General features: G+C 41.2%; 1 protein-coding gene across 1 annotated transcript in view; it reads left to right on the top strand.

Moving 5' to 3' along the window:
* EFCAB2 (EF-hand calcium binding domain 2) overlaps window positions 1–21,820 on the top strand; it is a 54,741-nt gene that overhangs the window by 26,544 nt on the left and 6,377 nt on the right. The window contains exons 4-5 of the mRNA XM_035900271.1: window positions 15,732–15,816; window positions 20,163–20,235. Coding sequence (XP_035756164.1) covers window positions 15,732–15,816; window positions 20,163–20,235 — 158 coding nt within the window. The remainder of the gene's footprint in view (window positions 1–15,731; window positions 15,817–20,162; window positions 20,236–21,820) is intronic.

Raw genomic sequence — 21,820 nt, 5'->3', positions numbered from 1 at the left:
CCTGCTGAATGGATAATATGATGCACAGGAAGATAAAGCACATGAGTACATTTAAGGGTCTTGCTATTTTGAAGATTTTAAAATGTATTTCTGAGGGTTTCACAAATAAGCATCAGCATTTGAAAGGTGCAAAAGCTATGGATTAAGCACAATAAACCTTCAGTCTAGAGTAGTGCATCAGACAAAATATCTCTAATTTTAAAAGTAGCAGTGTTTCATTTATGGAAAAATACAAAATTAGTATGAGTTGTTAAAAATAAGTAGCTTTCATAGGGCGCAAGCAAGCAATATTTCAGCTCTGGAAGAAAATCTGAATATATGAGATCACTTAGGAAATCTGTGCAGTTTTATCACAGTGGAATTTACAGATGAACACTATGAATCTTTTTATATCCTCTTGTTGACATTGCTGTGAGAAATTACACGAGGAGAAAAGTTTATAGCATTTATTAGATTGTAATGCAGTTTAACATGTACCTTGACATCAATCTGAGTTATGTTTTAATATTTGTACTTACTTGAGAGTGAAACAAAAGATAAATTTTGTCCATCTCCCCTGGACAAACACAGGCTGTAGATCTGATCCTCTTGGCTATACTTCTGCAGTAAAAGTTGATATCAAGTGGATGTAGAATAGGTAATTGCAGATTGACAGGTTTCTTGTTTCCATGGTGCATAAAATGGTAGAAGTTTTTCGGTTTGGCTCTACTTCTAGCTGACTTACTGAATAAAAAATTGGCTGGTGTGCAGAAAGGCTTTAAACTTTTTTTGTCTTTTAAACAATGCCAACCAGCAGATACGCAGTGCTGACAGGGAGCTCGAGAACTCCCACAAATTATCTTTCCAACAATAGTTAACATGTTATTAAGAATTTCCATGTCTACATACTAATTATTCTGAGATCTGAGGGGTTGGGGTTTTTTTTGCAATTTAGGAGTACCTTTACTTTGTGTGAACAGATACTGCTTTGTTGCTATTGGCAATAGAATGTGGCGGGTTGTGGAAGGGAAGTGGTCTTTCGGGTAACAGGTCTGACATGGACCTGTTGTCGAATAGGCTCAGTGTTTAGCCCCCAGGTGGGAGGTGGCCATAGAATCGTTTAGGTTGGAAAAGACCTTTAAGATCATCAAGTCGAACCATGCAGACAGAGGTGCTGGTAACACCACTGCTCTGCCCTGGCCAAATCCTGCCATGGGTCTGGCTGCCGCCGCTGCTGTTTCTGCCATGGTATGGTCGAGGTGGGGGCAGATGCTGAAAATAGCTCCTGCATATCCTGCGAGGTATCCTGAGGGCAGAAGTAGCTGCGGCAGCGATGTCCCAGCCCAGCCTGGGTGGAGGTTGGTATCGTGCCCAGCGCGGCAGAGATGGCAGGATGGGCACAGGACAGTCGGAAATGGGGCGGGGGATGCTGCAGAAGGTGGCCAGAGAAGCAGGGAGCTCCCTGTGCTGCACTCCCAGGTACCCAGTGTGGGGGTAAAATCTGTTGGCATGGTAAGGGGCAGGAGGTCTCAAAACCGACCTCTGGCCCCCACAACTTTTGAGGTTGGGTTACATGCTAATGGGCAGGTCTCGGCAGATATTTTTATAAATGGTCTTTAACTGTAAATGTCCATCTTTAAGAAAATTCAGACTCCCAACTTTTTTTAAATATGACGTCCTTACTGTTCAATGTTACATAGGCTTGGGTGATACGTGAAAGCCCCACGAATGTAAAATTGGCAGGGATTTCCTTGAGCCCAGCCTGGGGCTGTATACAGCCATAACTTTCAAAAGCTTACCAAGCTGCATCTTAAAACCGGTAAGGATTATTGTGTCGCTGGTTTAAGGTCACAGGAGGTTCTGGAGCGTTACTGCTGATGGTCATGTTGAAAATTAGACATGAGTTCTGAAATTTGTCTCTGAATAGCCTGTGTCCTTTTTTCCCCTGTTTGCCAACTTTCTCCTTTAGCTTAGCCTGCCTCAAATGATTATAGAAATAAGTCTTATTCCCCATTGATGGTAAATGTAAATGTCTTAAATTTGTCAGCTGAAATGCTGTTCAAATTCAGAATATTACTCTTAGGCAAACAAAAAGAAAATTGGAGGTTCTTATTCATTCACGATATGTAAAGAAAGTGATTTAGCACTGTAAGTGATACTTTCAAGACAGCTCCTTAAAAAACGAAGCAGCTGCAGCAAACCCCTGTAATCCCTTGCCATTTTGTTTCACTGTACCAGTCTTCCTTTGCTTGGTCAAAGCCCTCACTCTGGAGTGGTGCAGAGAGAATTGCAACCAGTCCAGAAACGGTATGGTTTTTTTAACCCATTTGAGACCCTGTCAAGCGAATTGAAGGGCTTGTGACACATTACATAATAACAGCATCTATTAAAAATCATACTTAAAACCCCTCATTCTCCCATTATATTGTAGACAATTATGGTTCTTTCAAAAGAAGAAAGTTTATAAACTTCTGTATTCTAGCAGTGCTGCTGTGGTGCTGTAGTTAAACTTTATAATGGTTTATGTTTAAAATAAATTAATTCTCAGAGCACTAGTATCTACTTGATTCTGTTCCCTGGTTCCTGACCACTTGAGCAATCAGTGTGCAGAGGCAGTTTAGTAGGCATATTCAATTTAGGAGATGTTCAGTGCTGCCATGCATGCCATCAGATGTACACGCACACCCTTGGTGGCAAGTTACTGAGTGCCCTGTTGGGTCCATCCCATGTCATCAGCAGGGTGAGCTGCTGTGGTGGGACACACATTTTGGTGTTACTGTTTGGGTTACTGCATTTTGGTGGGGCTTGGTGCGGTGCGTATGTGTTGTAGGCTGTGGGTGTCGGAGTTGTCCTTTGTGGCTCTGCCATCGGCTTCTGGGGCTAGCTCTGTGGAGAGTCCAGAAAAAATGGAGGCAAATGCCTTCTGTGACCACAGCATAGCAGCATGGGTTGTGTTCTGCCGGTGTCGCAGCCTATGTAAGCTCTTTCTTTTCAGCAGTGGCTGGAAGTATAGCAAGACTCTCAGCATCACCAGGAGAGCTATATATCCTTGCAGGGCAGTTTGCTGTTGGTGATGAAAGAGAATATAAGTATGGGCTAGACATAGCTCTTTCATTATATCCCAGGTGTGGCTGAGATGAAAGATACAGAACAAATTGCAACAGTGGAATTACTGTTTTTGCCAGCTCTGAGCTGCAACAGGAGTGCTGACCGGTACAACTGCCAGAGTTGGGATTTCAGGGATGTGCAAGACATCCGTAATGGAGATTTATGCTGAGTTTATCTCTGATTTATGAAGAGGGAGACTGCATGTAGCTGGTATTGACTTTAAAAAAAAGTGTCACAATTATTCTTTGCAGGCTAACAAACATCAAGTGCTGACATTTGTTTTACTTCACTTCACTGTAGGAAGGATAATATCATGACTTTCCTCAAGAGACATATAAGATATGAATTGCATATTATATGTGAATCACAGGCATACAGGAGGCAATCCAGATCGATGCATAGATCAGACTTCCTTGCCTTCTTTAGATGACTGGAGGCATAGCTCCACATCCTCTGCTCAGAAGAGAAGATCTTTATATCAAAAGGAAAGGATTTCCCCCCATCATTCTGCAAATTAGTGTGACAAAGCATGTTGTTTCACTGCCCTTGGTGTTGATTGCATGCAATGACAAGTATTTGGCAGCTTGGCTGTGGACACCAGCTAGCAGAAGAAGAGCTTTGCTGTCAAGAGCTGGACCTATGCAAATGATCAGGGTGATTGATATTACTCAGAACTTGCTGCTTTGGCTCATGAAGCTCCAGGCTTCGTGAAGTCAGACTCAGCCGCCACTTGAGCAGCTGCAAAATGATGATGTGCTTGACTGTCTGAAATCTAGGTCGTAATTGAGACCTGTTAGGTCCAAATTGGATACATGCTTCTTCCTGAGTTGTTACTGCATGCTGCTTCCAAAGTAATAATCTGCAACCGTTGTGAGGCCTGTGGAACTAAGGCAGCATGACTATGGCCAACTGCTTGGGAAGACAGGCAGGACCAAATCCTGAGTGCCATAGTTGAACATTTCATACTGTGTCCTGACTGTTGCTCTAAAAATGTTACAGTTACTCCTGCCATAAAATTTTTGACAGTTTATCAAATGAAAATGTGTGCTGTTTTGATCCAGGCCTCAATAGCTTTTTCTGTCCTGTAAGGTCACTGTAACTGTCTCATCCTAGAGTCCTGAGGCCTGTCTCATCCAACCCTTTCCTCCAAGAAGTGCAAAAAGGCAAAACATGTTTGAGGGAAAAAAAAATAATGTTTCAACACATGACAGATTACAAAAAAAAAAAAAAAGAAACTGTTTTTTTTTGCAAGGACTCTGCAACCACAAATGCACAAAGTAGGGGCAAACAGGCTAGTGTGAAAGCTGGGAAGAGAGAAACCGCTATGGTCAGGGTAGGTGCTGTTGTATTTTGAAAGATACTGAGGAGGACTGCCAAGTGTTTCTGCTGTAAGTAGTGATGACTCCATATTCTTTCAAGTTCTAACAGATCATCCCTACCTTCTATCTGAAGTTTGGGCATAGACAAGGCATGCCCTGCATACATTCCTTCTGGTTGTCAGTGCTGTGTATATTCTCCAGAGGATATAGGCAATAAGCTGTATGTTACTGTTCACAGCATGACCCTGCACTATTTAATACGGGGGTGACAGTGGGTTAGGGTACAAGGAGTAAGGCGCTTAAGAAGGTCAGGTCAGGGCATTAGCTCTCACTATTGACTGCTTCAGAGCTCAGAGAGACTTTGCACTCAGGGTGATAATAATCTGTAAGCTGCAGCTATAGGGAAAGGTGCAAAACAGCTGCGACCTCGCACAGCAAGGTGGTTATCACTGGGCGCGAACTGCAGTACCCCAACAGCCAGGGGGACGGTGGGAGATGGCAGGAGGAGCTCGGGGCTGTGGCTAGTTGGAGCTGCACGCAGTCCTCAGGGCAGCAGCAGCAGAACAGTAAGTTGGAGCTGGGGAAGAAGGGCTGGGTGCCAAGTACTTGCTTGTGCACTTCCCTGCGACTTACAGGTGGTAATCCTCCGGCAAAGTATCATCCTGGCTCGTCAAACCAGAGAGCAGAAAACCTGCCTGTGATGCTGCGTATGTGGGAATCCAACTTGCATTGCTGTTTCCTGATGGAAGGGCTTCTGCCTACTACCATCAGCGAGGCAGGGGTGATGGCCTCCACTGGAACATTTTCCTTGCAGATGTAAAAGGAATGCTGTAGCATGGTTTACAAATTACTCAGTAGAAAATGTCAGAATGTCTTGCAATTTTAACCTGAATTAGACCAATGCGTGGTTTTCTTTTCTGACTTTTTTTTTTTTTTTCTGGGTGTGCTGCTAGGTCCAGTACACTTCATCAGCAGGAGAACATAGTGCTGTGGCCAAGTCGTGGCCCCAGCCTGCACACCTGCGTTTCCAAGGCCTGGACTAGCCCATCTTGGCTAGGTGCTGTTACGGGCCACTGCCTGGGCTTGCGTCAGATCAGGAATCCCTGCCACAGTCTGTCTTGTCTTAATTGCTTTGACCTGGAATGTGATACATGCTACATCCCAGATGCGTGGTCATACCAACCAGCCAGCCACTGCACATCCATTTCTTCTTTTTGGCAGACACAGACTAAATCACAAATTTGTTTTGTGCAGTGAAAGTAGGAAGGACTCCTTCCATACCATCCCACCAAAAAAAAATTGAACAATTGGTCACCCATCAAACCTCAGCTAGTGCGGAGGTTTGAGAAAATTGAACTCTAGCTGAGTATTGCTAGGTAGTATTCCTTGATCATTACCCAGGATTGTAGGCTTCTCTGCTGATGCTTATGAAGACTGGTGCTTCAGTATATATAGATATATATGTAGATATAGCACATCTGCACAGATTGTGTACAGTAAAAACATCAGGGCATATTTTATTGAGCCTTTCCTGAGATGCATGAAGTGCTGTCACTGACATGGATTGGTATGTACCTGTGTTGCATCACTCAGACCGATCGCCTACGGGGAACGGAGTCTTCTCTAGCAAACCATATGACTGTAGCATCCTTCTCCCGTTCCTAGGATTGTGTATACTTAGCTTCCTCTCACCAACAAGCTGCTCAAGAACTCTTTGAACAGCAAGGAGGAAGGATTTTCTGCCTGTAGGCCAGGGGAGAGACTAATCACCCCTTCCCTTTTCCCAAAAAATGTCTCATCACCTGGAGCTGGATCTAGACTGCCAAGGACACAGTTACATGCGGCACCTGAAGAGATGCAAAGATTATGATGACAAAAGGGCAAAGCTGGGAAAGGAGATTCATCAGAGCAAAGGGGTGCTATCCTGGAGGGAACAGTGCTCCAGGGCAAAGCTAGCAGAGTCGGCCGGCGGTGTCAGCCACCTCTACCTGTGTGCATTTCTGTGTAAGGAGCTCAGCCAGGTAACAGGAAAGGTAGAGTCATATCCCTTACCACATCCTCAGCATGTGCTGCTGTATGCCCTCCCCACCAGCAAACCCGCCACATGTCCAGCCCTGAAGAGCACTTAGTGGAGTTTTACAGCCCATAAGCAGCACTGTACAATGTCATCAGGATTCATGCTGGCACCGCGGCCCACTCATTTTTTTTCCCAGCCCCCCCCAGCCACTCCTAACATTTAACATTCCCTGGCCCTCTTCCCTTCACTTGCAAGTTCTGCTTGGTTATAAATAGTTTCAGTAAGTTTAGAGTAAGTTTGCTTTGCCTTTTATATGTAGGAAGTCCTTATGCCTTTTATTTCTTTGACAAACAAATTGCAATCCTCCTTTCTGGGGATCTCCAGGAAGAATTGGGTGGAACCAGGGAAATTAATGTCTCTGTTCTGGAAACCTGGGCACAGGGAAGCTGTCAGGGTTGTAGTATAGGAAGTGATGCAGAAAATAATGGTTTATTGGTCTCCTCCAACATCTGGACAATTTTGTGTTACAGCAGGCATCTGTCAAAGATTTTGCAGAGGTAGCAAGGGTATCCCTCGTAATTTGCCCTTCTCCATTCCCATAGGCAAATGCATTATCAGCAGCAAGCCCAGGCAGTGGTTGTAGTTCCACTGGGGCTTCATGGTGACATACTTTGCCATCTGCATCCCCTGGATTTAAGAAATACAGTGCAAGCTCTAGACAGAGGAAGCAGGCAGGATCCTGGTAAGGATGCGGGAGTCAGGTTTAATGCAGCAGCTGTTCAGGCTGTTATATTATGAATCAGGGCAGATGGGAATGAATTATCAAGTACTGAGGATACAGACTGATCTCTCTGGACTGGTGCGAGAGCTGTTTGCCCAGCACAGACCAGGCAAAATAATGGCATCTTGCAAAAGCAACCAGAAGTGACAGCATTAAAATGGGTTTGATGATGTACAAGAATGTGTACCAGGAAGGAAGGAAATATTTTTTCCATTGATGAAGAACCATATTTGATCCAGAAGGGAGAGCAGCAGACAAGACTGACCATGACTCCAGCACCTCTGTGGAGCAATAACTGGGACAAGAACTCTGTGAATGGTGGATATTCCCTTTCAAAGCAGTGACACTTTCATATGAACTGTGTTCTGGAAGCTGTGTGAACTATGGATTTAAACACCTTTGGCTATACTAGGTGATGAAAGGCATTGACTATGGCTTCTTTTCCAACTTAGTGTGGCATCCTGCATGGACTGTTCTGTTCTGTATTATAGTGTCAGTTAGATGAAGAATTTTATGAGCAGTTAGAAGCTTGACTGTTTATCAAGGCAGCAGTAGTTTCTATACTTACTTTGTTTCTCAACAGTTGATTTAGTTTGTTAATTGCCCCGTTAGTTTTGCTAGTTTTGTTTCCCATATGTATTAAAACATCTGAATATATGGTAGCTTAGAATGCTATGGCATTTAAAATAACCATCTACTGAACAATCAAAACCTAGGATGATATTCAGGATATCTTGTTTCACCAGGCGAAGTTACTGGCAATTTGTAGCTCCATTAGTTGCTGCCAACTGACTATCACAAACTGGATGTATTTTGCATATTGGTATATTGTTGCATTTTTCAACATTGAGGTTGAAATGCACAGTTGTTATATTGTTCTTTTAAAGTCTTTAATGTATTTGTCAACTTCTAACTGAAATGACCAAAATATTTCCATTGTGCTTGATCTGAACTCTTTTTTTTTTTTTTATTACTAGCATCATTCTATAAAATAATGTAATTTCCATAGCCAAAGCTGGAGTCAAGATAGTGCTTAATTTTTTACATCACTTTACTGTATATTTTGCCCCTGTGATAATTGTCTTATGTAAAGAAGACAAAAAGGAAAAATTGTGTTTTAATATTTTTTTTTTTATTGCTAGCATCATTCTATAAAATAATGTCATTTCCATAGCCAAAGCTGGAGTCAAGATAGTGCTTAATTTTTTACATCACTTTACTGTATATTTTGCCCCTGTGATAATTGTCTTATGTAAAGAAGACAAAAAGGAAAAATTGTGTTTTAATATTTTTGTGTCAGAATTTGAAGTAGCTTTTGCAGTTAACTTTGCCACAGCCTTCATCAAACTGACAGCCTGTATTTTATCATTAAACATCAAATTGGTTACCTGATTTTTCTAAAATCCTATTTGCTGCTGGTGGTTTTGTTCTCCTGGTTATTCACACCACGTGCCTTGGGGCCGTGCAAAGATTGTTCTGCTTGCTCCACTCTGCGAGCTCCATTCTGTGGATCTATTTTTAAATATAGTCCCTTTATTTTTATTCTCTATTAGTAAGGTAGTTACTGTGATGGAAACAACCAGCTAATTTTTCAGCTCTCATATGTATTACCATTAGGAAAAGAGATATGACCAAAGGGTGAGGTTATGCTCTTAGCCCAAGGTTGCTTGCATATGTGATGATGAGTGTAGGGCTTTGGTTTTGTTGATTCACACTGATGATGGGGTTTCCTTGTTTGTCTAGATACCACACAGTGTATGCTGCAACAAACATAAACAATAGGGAGCAATGATATTGCCAGTTCCCAACAATTCTGAAAAGCATGAAAGAAAAAGCTTTTGCTGGTTTTGAGACTTCTTTTTTGCTGCTTTGAGAATGCTTGAAAATGACCTCTGTAGAAACCAGTTAAGCTCTTTTTTCTTCTACAGGAAACAGACTAAAATTCAGATTGCCTAACTACCATTTGTGGTAACATGGGATGCTTTTCATCCAGGAGAGAAAGCATTATCCCTTTCCTGAGTCTGCAGGCAATATCTTGGATCCCCAAATTGGAGTAGAGTAGGTACCACTGTCAGTGAAGACCTCAGCCTGGTCATTTCTTGGGAACTGGCGTATGCCAAATTTAAGGATCTTTTATCTCTTTGTTCAGTCATAATGGCTAAACACATTTCTCATTGATGCCATCAATACTTTGCGTTAACCTGGTTTCTTCAGATTGCAGTTCAGGAATGGGTTTATCCCTTATTTGGAGGAATCAAGCTGCTTTATAAACCTCTTATTTTTCTTCAAAGTCTGCTTGATTTGTCTTTCCAGAATGAAGACTCTTCAATGAGCACGTACCGTAAATTATTTCATTATGTATCACAAGACACAAAGAAATAACATTGCATATTCTGCAAGTTCATAGCTTAATCATATTGTTCCTTTCTTTTCTGGTATGTAATATATTAATGTCATACATGCTATAGGAGGTAAAGAGTAGAGAAGAAAATATTTCTTTTGCCTCGGTATTTTTAGAGCACAGCATGCAATTACTGTTTTGGCATATTAGGCTGACTGTACACTAAGCTTCCTCTGGAATTAAGAAGGACACTAGAAAAAATCTAATGTATGCCTTTTCTTCTATAGAGCAGAAAGCTCTTGCCAATAAGTCAGATTCAAATGGCCTCAAGATTGTTTTCTCCCTATTTCCTTTTCCTCAGTAATTTCTTAAAATAGAATTATTTAAATGTTCTAAGGTTTTCTTCATGCTCTAAGGTTTTCTTCTTTGGGTGGGGCAAGGTTTCTGAATTATTTTCAAGTCAGTCAAGCTCCCCATGCTTAACATGAAGGCAACACAACATTTGTGGCAGAATAATTTAGGGAGTTGTATGCTTTGCTTCGGAGTTAGGAAAGAGAAGCAGTAGTATGGGAACACCTTATGCCGATACCATCACCAAGGATTCATCTTATGCCACCACACTGGCTTTCCCTTTTTGTTCTGGAGACACAATGTCTTGATAAAACTGATGAGCTTATTTGATAGTGTTTGAGATTTCACCTGTGCTGGTGATGCTGAGTATTGTGACTGCTTTTTAATATCTTGACCTAGGTGAGGGTCCAGCTAACACTGATTAGATCTCATAAGAGCTAATTGATAACCTCCTTAGAGTTGCAATTGCAAAGTGTCTTATTGTATTTTTGTTTCATATTTAAGCAAATACACATTGTACATTTCTTCTCGTTAGAACTACAGTCAGATTTTGTTTGTTTGTTTGTTTGTTTTAATTCTTATGCCCTTATTTCCGTTAGTGGTTTTGTGAAGGATTTTGGAAGAGGTCAGATGAAACAGTGGCTGCAAACATCAAAGACAAATCTCTTTTGCTTTTTAGTTCATCTCTTTCATCCTTTTGCCCTGTACAGCTAGATAATAAATTGGGAATTGCCCTTAGAAGGGAACATGGTACTGGTTTCACATCTTCAGGAACAGCACCAGTCTCCTTTCTTACTGGGGAACTGTTTCTGCATCTTGACACATTTCTAGGGTTTTAACTCCATGTTAAAGCTGTAAGGAGTAAGATCTGGTTCGCTATTTCTGCTTGTTGGCCATATTTTTTTTTTTTGGCCACACAGCAAGCTCAGTTTTTAAGCAGGGACTTCACACTTACTGTTTTGTACCTTTTCCACCTCCAGCTGGCTCAAATTATTCCCCATAGCTCAACCTCCTTCTCACCTCTCCTTTTTGATTGGCATTGTATGGCAAGACAGAGAGTCAAACTTGTGATTTTGGGGGCGATGGGAAGAGCTAGGATTTGCAAAGGATGGTCATAGGGGCCTTATGGAAGAGTGTTGGAGCAGTGTGGGGAGGGTGGTTAAGTACCATAGTTTGGGTCCATGAGCAGAAAGAGAAGGTTCACTGAAGTCAAGTGGAGGTTACAGGAGGCTTTAAGACTCACATTTTCTCATGCGGCTGCCTGCACAGTCATGTCCCCTCTCATGCCCATTGCCTTCTTAAAAATGTTCCTTTTTCTTCATAGCAGTCTTTGCATCCCATTCCCAGTCTTTCAACTGACAGGACCAAGGTTTCTGCCTACTTTTTTGATTGAAATAATGGCTAGTGGGAAAGAGAAGAAATGGTGCTGGAGTATTCTGTACTTCCTGCTGATAAGCCCCGGTTAGTGGATGTGGAGATCTACAAAAGAGCTGTTGATAACAACGCTTCTAAATAAAACCAGAACAACATGTAAATGACTCTAAAACTGTCACTGAGTTGGGGTTACCCAGATGTCCCTTGTTCTTTCAGACCAACTAGTTCCGCAAGGCAGTCCCATGTGAGAAAGTGATCCTGTCACCAGAGACCTCAGGGGTTTCCTCACACCCGCTTGTAACCATAACGTGGCGCCATGAAGAGAGGATGGAGTAATTAATGAGGTGTCCACATGCATATAGGAGTTTAAATATAAAATTGACTATATTTATTAAAATATACCCATACTAATGTTTATAAAGGTTAATGTTTCAAGTGTGTTGAGCCGTAGCACTAATAAAATCAAGTCCACTGGTGCTTCTACAAATCAGCCCTTAATTTTACTCTTTACATAGCACGAAAAGAGTTTCAGAGTATAAGCATTGCGTAAGTAGGTTCATCAGGCTGCACTGGGACTAAATCTTTTCCTGTGAGCAGCAGACAGATGCAGCTCCCCAGCATTTTAGGTGGTTGTTTAATGTTGGCCTACCTGTTCTTTTGATACCGCTTTTTTCTGCACGTAATTTCTCTTTAGTGAAGGGAAGGGTTGGCTTTTTGAACCATCAGAGCAACTGGCCCCGAGGAAGAAAAGAAAGCTAGCTCCTACAGTTAAACGAATGGTAGAATCTATCAAATTGTATCAACTAGAAACGCTTTTTAAAATGCTCATTACTCAAGAGTCTGGCAGAGCCACATCTATTTAATTGCTTCTGTTCCCTACAAAGACTGAAGCTGTGATCTTTGAAGAAGAAATGTCACAACTGAGGCAGGTGGGCTGCTTAAGGGCTGGCTTCAAATGGGCCTCAGAGTTCTGGGGAACAGTCTGGACAAGCTGAAGAGGAACAATTCAGTCTGAAAGAACCAGCAGAATTAATGTGGGAGTCCCAGCTCCCTGCCAGTCTTACTTAACTGGCAGCGTCTAGAGCTTTATCTACTTCATGCTAAACAAACTGGGAAAATAGCAAAGGATAGTACAGGAAAGGAAACTGATAGTGAATATACTTTTCAGCTAATGGATCTGAGGAATGGGTTTTAAGACATTTTGTCTACTTATTGCATATGTGGTAGGAAAATAAATGAGAACGAGGAAATTAGAAAAAAATGACAAGTAGCTGGAGGATGTTAGCAGCATAAAAAATGGAGATAGTATGTCAGCTCTACAGGACACATTTGAGGGAATAAGTAGTTGTATGTATTGGAATCTTTTTTTTTTTTTGTCATGGTATGTTTAAGTATTTATTTATTTAATCCATTAGAAATAATCAGATAATTTTATCTTTGTTATTATGTATTGTTTTTCTAGTTAGTAGAATAAGTGAGTGAAATCTTTTATTTGATCAGAGCGTATTTCTGTCCTGAAAACTGCTAAAAAATTGTTTCACAGGGCAACATGAAACTTTCATTGATCTACCCGTGGAGCAGAGTCTCCTTGTACAGAAATATTTCAGTACATTAGAGCATCACATCTGCTGAGTTAACAGCATGTCTGATCTCTTGATGCCCTTCTTGAAGGTATAATTTTAAACCTTTATCCATTACTTATCTTAAAGCTGGAATCCATCTTTTTCTCCCTCCCAAAGAGAGGTTTAGAGTGAATCATAGAAGTCTTCAGATAACTAGCTTTGCCATCCTGACTATGTTGAACATCTTTAGCTTTCATTCCTAGAGGCAGGACAAGGGATTTAGGCAATAGCTTATTAGGTGTTCACTCATCTCACAGAGAGTCTTTGAGAGGACTACAGTGTATTATATTTTCTTCCATGGATATGGCTCTTAATCACAACTTCCTCTCAGTTCTTGGAAGAAATATAGATTATATCATCAAGATCATTTAATTTCATTTCAGGACCTCTCTTTGTCAGGCCTCTTGAAAAAGGTAAGATTAATGTATACTGTTTTCATAGAAGGCAAAGCTTGAAAAGGCTGGATAGCTACATAGTTCCAGTACTGGAAATCTCTCCCTGCCTCCCCCTGGTTAATTTTTATTTCTACAGAAGGCTCACTCATCAAGCCAAGAATATACAGCTATAAATACTCCTTCAGCATTTCTCTACTGCAAGACATAGTGTACAATTGGAAGTGCCTGAGCTCAGGAACTGAACTTCAACAGTCTACATTGGAAACTGGATCCAGGACTCTTTGAAGTCACTGAAAAAACTCCCAGCAAATTTAGTAGTTTGAGAGTCTTTAGGGCCTCTTCTACAAGGAATCAGGTCCACTTAGATTTAACTGTCGTTTTTTTGGAAAGGGATTAAATGTGGATTTTACTGCTTAGGCACATAAAAGGTAGGCATTATTGTCAAGCTATGAAAATAATACAGCTTGTCCTGTGTCAGGGAACTGAACAGGGCTCTTCTTCCTCAGTCAGCTCCAGTCTCCAATCCATCATACATATGCCCATGCTTCCATCAGTGGAATAAAGTCAGAGAGAGGAATACAGGATATATTCCTACCTCTCTTCTCTTCACGTATCCTCTGGGGCAGTTCAGTACCAGACACAGATGGGAAGCAGCAGGCACCTGTACCTTTATGAGGGGATGCACCTCTCTTCTGTATGAAAAAGAGCTTCCTTATATCTGGGTCAATCCACTACTATATTGAAGTGCTTGCAGCCTGTGGTGGGTTGACCTTGGCCAGCTGCCAGGCACCCACCCAGCCGCTCTCTGCCCTCCTCAGCAGCACTGGCAGAGAAAATACGATGAAAAAGCTTGTGAGTCGAGATAAAGTCAGGGAAATCACAAAGCAAATGTATCATTCAGCTATGTTCAGTTTCTTTGCCAGAAAAAAGACATTTCTGTCATGAAGGTAAGAGAGCAAATGAAAAAAATGGTGGTAGACTACAGCCCCAGAGATTCCCAAACTATTGGGATTGTAGAAAACTAGCTATGAAATTGTTATGCTTGCGGAAACAAGGTCCAGTGGTTTAGTGCTGCTCAGAGCTGCTCAACAACACTTAACAACAGGTGAGCCTAAAGAAGAAAATAAATTGGTTCTAATAGAGGAGAGCTATGTTTTAATTATTATGTTGAGAATACAGAAGAGAAGTGTGCAAATGAGAAAACAAGCATACCTGATACCAATCTCGTGTTCTGTCTGTCACTCAAATTTTCCCTGTGGCATCTCTGTGGAGGCTGTAAGGCTAGCTCACAAAATGCTGCCTCTTGAGAGTTGGTTTGCCAGCTGGAGTTTGGGGCTGTATTTAGCCACAGGAACCAAAAGGTCAAGTCCATATCACTTTGCTTCCTGTATTCTGTCTTTTGGAGTCAAAGTACGACATTAATAAATGGGCTAACCAGTTCACTCTTTATTTACCCTGTCTTCCTTACCAGGGAGCTTTTTTTTTGAGATGGACCCATTCCTCTCTTTTTCTTTTCAGAATTTATTTCCTGGTACCTCCCTTACCCCCAGAATGCAATTTCTGGCTTTAGATGGGATATAACTGTGATAACTTGAGGAAGAACCTCTTTACTTTGAGGGTGACAGAGCACTGGAACAGGCTACCCAGAGGGGTTGTGAAGTCTCCTTCTTTGGAGATACTCAAAACCCACCTGGATGATGTCCTGTGCAACCTGCTCTAGGTGAACCTGCTTTAGCAGGGGGGGCTGGACTAGATGATCTCCCGAGGTCCCTTCCAACCCTTGCCATTCTGTGATTCTTCTTTCCCCATTCTTTGAGATGGAGATATAAAAAGGAAATGCAGTAAATTACTCCTTCCCCTTCACTGAGATCGTCTTCCTTTCCAAACTGTTACAATGAACTATTTACCATGAGACATACTCACTGTGCACATGTCTTAGCCTTTTCTTTATTCCTGGTTCTCAGCTTTTCATACATTATGGCTAACTTAGTGGACATGAGAGCGCTTATGTTTCCTTGGATGCAGGATGAAGAGACTGAGCCCCATCTCAGGGCAAGCCTGGGCCCACATTTGCTTTGCTCGTACCACTGGCACCATGGTGTCCAGGAAGTGCTCAGGCTCGTGGCCCAGAAGGAGCTGTGGCATGCTCTGGGCAGGGTCCACACCTGGGCACCTAGGTGATCATGCAGCTGAGAGCACCATTACCACCAGACTTGATGCAGCTGCAGAGCCATAGCACAGCCACATTGTGAATAGAAATGACAGATTCTACATTTAGGGTGGTGGTTTTTTTCAGAATAACTTCTGCTTTTTTGAAGTACCTTTCCTGCCTGCCCCTTTATCAGTTTTGGTGCTTCTACTATTGCAATTCTCAAATTGGAAATAAATCAGTTGAAACAGCTCAGTGAATATTTCTTTTTCTTTTCTTGTGTTTCTTTTTGCAGATCGTGCAGTAGCTGAAATTGAGAAAAAGATTATAGAAGCTTTTGAGGTGTTTGACCATGAATGCAATAAAACTGTGGATGTCAGGTTTGTAAATATCTTCACACTGAAATATTACAGGACCTAGCATAGAGACAAATAGCTCCCTAAAGCTGCATCTGCTTTATCAGAAAATGTAATTGAAACAGTCATTTTGGCCCTCATCGGGCCAAAGCATGTCTTCACTTGTTTAATAGACATTTTGCATTGTTCAGTGGTTGAAAACTGAGCCTGGCTTGCGGGAGGGATGCTGTGACTGGGGGAGTCAAGAGGAAACTGCAGCTAGACAAGAAGTCTGAGGCTACAATTATTACTAGCAAATCTCTGCTCTGATATCTCATTTGGCACTATAGGTCCATATGGATCTCTGTGCTTTCAGGTTAGTCCCAGCACAACCAAAGAGTGTCCCTGCTAGTGTGTGTTACAGTTACCTGCTCTCAGTAGGTGTTCCCAGCTGCAATGCATCCTGCACATGTCTTTTCCTCTGGAGTAGTGCAGGAGGTGGATGTTGTGCTGACAGGGACATGTTTTTAGGCGACTTGGAAGAAAATTGCATATAATTTGATTATATAACATAATAACAACAACAACAACAGCAACAACAACAATAATAATAATAAAACCAAACAAAAAGATGATCATACTTAATTGCGCCAAAAATCCATTTAGGCCAGTACCCTAATCTCAGCTACTAGTAGTTACTTGGGGAGGAATATAAAGAATTGAGAAAATACACAGTATTTCTTGTTTTTTGAACATCTGCCACATTATGATTTGAGTGGGGCCTGGGGGTTTTTTGTCTTACGATAAATAGTGAACAATTGTTCTCTATTAATATTCTCAACACCATTAATGATTTCATAACTGTCACATTCCTCCTCCATCACAGTAGTTCAAGGCTGAAGAGTCCGGATGTGTTTAATCTCTTAGGCGATACCATTCCATAGCTCTGGCCATTCTTTTTTGTGCTCCTTCTTGTTCAGCTATTTGAAATGGGATGACCAGAACTGGGAGAATGGGATGCACAGATGGGAGTTAGGAGGGAGAGCTGCATGGTCTATACCTTTAGCATGCAATGTTGTAGAAATGCGAACAAAATATATGTCTGAGGCAGTAAGAAAAAGTTCAGTGGAAGAAACAAAGATGGACTGTTAGACTGATCAGGGCATAGCTGGCTACAAGATACAGAGCTAAAGGAAGTAAAATTAAAAAAAATTTCACATGAATTCTGGTGGTTTTTAATTCTGTTTTTTTTTAAATTCAACTATTTGACAGTGCTGTTTTAACTTCATTGTAACAAACATCCGTGCATATAACAATATGGCCTTTGTCATACAGAAAACACATTTATGTCTCACTGAACAGGTTCTGAAGTTGTTATGAGCTCTTGTTATTAAAGTTTACTGATGTAATCTTTCATATTTCCAATTACTATTTTCACGAGAATATTGCCAGAGCTTTTAATTATAAATCAATTATTGAGTATAAACACTACAAAAGAGCATGAGAACTGGTGAAATTGTTGTCATTAGACATTCCTCACAAAGCCAAATCAGAAAACATCTTTAAATATTCCAAACATCTTTTCTACATTAAAAAACAGAGGCTAGAGAGGTGCAAAATATTTATGTGATGGTTTTAGCAGCGCATGCTTCCTGGTGCCTCTAAATGTAAGAAATTATGGGTGCTTTGTGGAAGTGAAATGATTTTTCAGTTATACTAGACAGGGAGAAATTCAGGGTACGTCTCCATACTCGGTATGACTGCTGTTCCTTCACCCATAGGGCTCTTTGGGAAGTGTGCTCACTTAAATCCTTCGGCCCATTCGGGGCTGGGGCTGCCCTGGTGCCCCCTGACTGTCCTGCTCCTGGCTGGGCAGTGGGATGGGCCCTGGGTGCCTGGCCCTGCCCTGCCACCCACCATGGGGAGCCTGTGACACTACCACACCCTAGACCTGGGGAGCCCCTACCCCTCACTGCACCATGACATACTAGTTGCTTATTTGTTTGCCATTTACATCTGCAGTCTGGCTAAATGTAAAATTTGCTGCACTCCTCACTCTATTATATAATGGATATAGAGCTTGATAAAATGTTACAACAATGAAAAGATACAGATAGACTTTTTAATAAATTTATTCATTCAGACAGTAAGTCATAACATGTGAGAGGGGACATTCAAAACTCTATTTAACATAGTTGCACAATTCCACGTTAATTTTTTATCATAATATGGTTACTGACAATGAACAATAATTTATTGTCTAATTATTCCTAGCTTCATCTTGCAGGGCTGTATCACAATAATGGAATTATTAATGGCTGATTATTTTGTATCAGAAGGTGGCAGCACAGCACAATTCTTAACCATAGTTGGAGACCTGTGAATATTATTGCCTGAAAAATCAGATACCTGTGAAGACTATGGAAAATTACCCTGGCTTGATAGGCCAACACCAGTATTGCGTGACTCCTAATGCAAGTGCAAATTACTAAGAAGCTAAGTGTGAGGAAGATGGTATTGTTCCATGCTGCTTCTAACACACCCTGAGTCAAGGGCTTTTGTGATTTTGCAAATCTTGTAATTGAAAGTGTTATATCTAGGGTGAAAACCGTGACCCAAAATTTTATCATTGTCTGTGTTACAAAATCTGTATGGACATAAACTCATTTTAACCATCATTTTTGTGTGCTAGAAACTACACAGCAGAAATTGCAGCTGCTGAACTAAATGAGAGGAAGTGGCTGAGAGGAAAATAGAGTTTCCTGTCTGGGTCCTTTAAGGTCCATGTTACTACCAAATGTGACATGACTTTTTTTTACCACAGACACTTCAAACAACATCTTCATGCTGGCACATGCACAAACTGCCAGAAACAGCAGCCAGCAATGCCAGGTTTTGCAGGCTCTTTCAGGGCCCGGGTCACCTTAGTCACATCACAGTTTTGCTGATGTGAAAGGTGAAGCAGGAGGTTGATCGCGTCCTTCCCATCTTTGGCAGTCTGTGAAAGTAGAAATAGTGTGGGACAGCAGGGAGGCATGATTTGGGTTGGGTGTTTTACTAGGGGAGGCAGAGAATGATTACAAGCATCTTTTAGCTGGAAAAGAGAAGGGAGTGCAGGAGTGAGACCATCACATACAGTAATAGAATACATACTAGAAATAGGATACATGGACAAGGATAGTAAAAATAGGACTAAATGTCTGACCTTATTGAGGCCAAACTTCGACTCACATCCGCAGGGGGCAAGGTTTCGCTGGGTCTTCTGGGCAGATGGCTTCGTTTCATAACATCTGTATGCGTGGGACTGGGTTTTGTTTTGTAACTATTTTGGTGCAGCCAGCCTTTTCCTCTCTTTTGTCTATTGTAGTGCTTCTCACATGTTTTCAGTCCAAATGGGAGCTCCTCAGGACCTGTCTGAGGAGGCCGAAGACTGACCCATGTAATTTTACATGCACGTGGTGTGTCATATTTGAGGCCTTACTGTTGCAAGATGATTTTACAAAGGTCATTGTTTCTTGTGTCTACCATTTTTATTAGGCAATCTATTTTTTCCACCAAATGTACTGGTGAAGATGAGGAAGCCACAGAGGTTTGAATCATGGGAACCACTGGCACTGTAGATACTTACTCAAATGTGCTTGTAGAATTCTGTGCTGTAGAATTGGACTGAAAATCACAAGCAGTATTGATACTCCTATTATTTTGTTTCCAATCATACCATAAATGTTACTAGTACTCTTTTTTACAGCTTTTTATTACTTCTACATCTAGCCTGTGATGTTGTTAATCTTTAACTTTTTTGAGGCATTGCCACTTTGGTCAGAATTTTATTTAGCTCCTCAGAACAACTGCCCCAGGTTCAGTGGTAAATTAGTGTATTTTGCAGCATAAACAGGGTGATAAGCCAGTGTGTTGGTCTGTTCGACTCTTTCAGAGCATAGCAGGGTCATAGCAGGGCTGCCTCCTCCCTGACCTTTTGTAATTGTTCTTTAGTGCAGTTAGAATTTGTATCTTTATAGGATTTAATGTAAACATAAACTTCAAAGTGTTTTATTAACTATATAAACGTAGACTTTACTGAAATTACGCTTAAAAATTAGAGGACAGCAGTTGAAAAGTAACCTGCGCACAGTACACTGCAACACAATGCTAAAGAAGAATTTTTGGGGAAAGTCACAGGAGCAATTATACTCTTCCAAAAAGCTCCAGAATGTTTAATATCTGTAAAAATAGACATTGCTTACTGAGGCATCATCCTAAAAGTCCACATATATGTGCTTGTGTGCTTGTACATGCGCACTACTTTACACAAACTGAGTTGGTATCTGCATTCTCCACAGACACCCTTGTATTGCAGATTTACTGACAAAGATGTTTGATCTTTCTTTCAGAGAGATTGGCTCAATTGTCAGGTCACTGGGTTGCTTCCCAACTGAGGCAGAACTACATGAACTGCTTGCAAAGGTAAATGTTTAGATCTTTCGTATTTTTTTCAATCTTAAATTTGCACAAGTTTGGCCCTTCTGCCTTGCTGTGTGGTAAACATAAGCTCTTTTCCCAGAGGTTGGAAGTGTCATAGAAGTGATTTGGGCAGTCAGGCAGTCTCTCAGGTTGCCCTGAAGCAAGGCTTTAGGCTGATGAGTTAACAATGTTGATGGGTTAAAATGAGGAGCCTTTGACTCTCTTTTACCCCAGAAGGTCACTGTGACACTGTGCCAAGATGGAGGGGTGTTTATGGAAAATGGAGGAAAAATTGGTTTTGGCTGATGAAAAAGAATGTCCTAAAACTCAGTTGGATTAGGATATCCAAACCCTAACCATCTCACTCTTCTGGAAATGTCAGGGGCACACACTTATAATTAAGTAAGGAAAATTAATTCTTGAGCCAGTGTTAAAATTATACATCAAATTCCAAAAATACACAGAGGGAAGACCTGCTGTGTTTTTTCACTGGGTCCTGTTATTGCTATCTTATAGCTAGACCTCTCAACTTTCTGTCCTTCCTGAGGTCTCTCCCAATCTTGGGATTTCTCAGTTATAGGTAAGTAATCTTTTCTTACTTGATTACTTAAGCCTGTAAGTCAGAAATCAGACATAAAACCTTGCAAGACCTAGCAGTCCTCCCATTTTCCTGGTGATATGCAGAGGTAAGGAACTTCAATCACATTTCTCTACAGTTTTTTCCTACACAAATTTTTGTCTCCTTACCTCATGCTTGTAATAGAAAGGACCGTGTGCTGGTGCCTTAGCAGAGTGTGGTTAATAAATGGGACAAAGAACTGGGAAAAAGACTTCACATTCTTTTTGCAAACAGATATGCTGCCTTAAGGAATGGAAGATGCTGAGGCTGAGAGGTGGGGGAAGGATTTTTCTCTTTTTCATGTATAGATCAGGATACTGGGAATTGATATCTTTTACTCTTTTCGTCCTGTCCCCAACAAAAATTTGGATGGTTGCAGTAGTAGTCTCTCCTCAGTAGCCTTGTCTGGTCTCTTGTAGATCAGAATTTAGTGTGAGAAATCTTATGCTAAGTCTTGTGAAAATGGCGCAGCTGCTTCAAATGAGGAAGTACAAAGAACCATCAGAGGAGAAAGATCTTTTAACATGATACTGCAATCTGTCTGCACTGGTTCTGTATGCTCAGCACCAGATTGTCCCAGCTCCCACTGGCAAACAAGACAAAATGGAAAGAGAAATTACGGTGCTTAATATAGATGATATTTTTAGTGGCCCGCAGAGGACTTTGCAGCAAATGAACAGTGAAACTGACTCAAGACACAGAACTGAGAAAAGGAAGGGGATGCTTTGACACCCCCTCTCTGAGTCAGGGGAACCAGAAGAGTTTAAGGCCTGCCTCCCTCTCCCAAAGAGACTGGACTTTCTATTTGTTTTTTCTTCAATTTTCAGCATTACTGAAAATTTAGGATAAGTAATATATAACAAAGTACAATGCAACGCAGCTATGAGGCGGAAGATTCTTGAGATACAACAGTATAACATATGCAATTATTGATTATAAGGGCATTAAATTAAAGCACAAATACTGCAG

The sequence above is a fragment of the Egretta garzetta genome, unplaced genomic scaffold (assembly GCF_000687185.1).
Source record: "Egretta garzetta isolate BGI_Z169 unplaced genomic scaffold, ASM68718v1 scaffold248, whole genome shotgun sequence".
NCBI lineage: Eukaryota > Metazoa > Chordata > Aves > Pelecaniformes > Ardeidae > Egretta > Egretta garzetta.
This window is presented reverse-complemented; position numbering and strand designations above follow the sequence as displayed.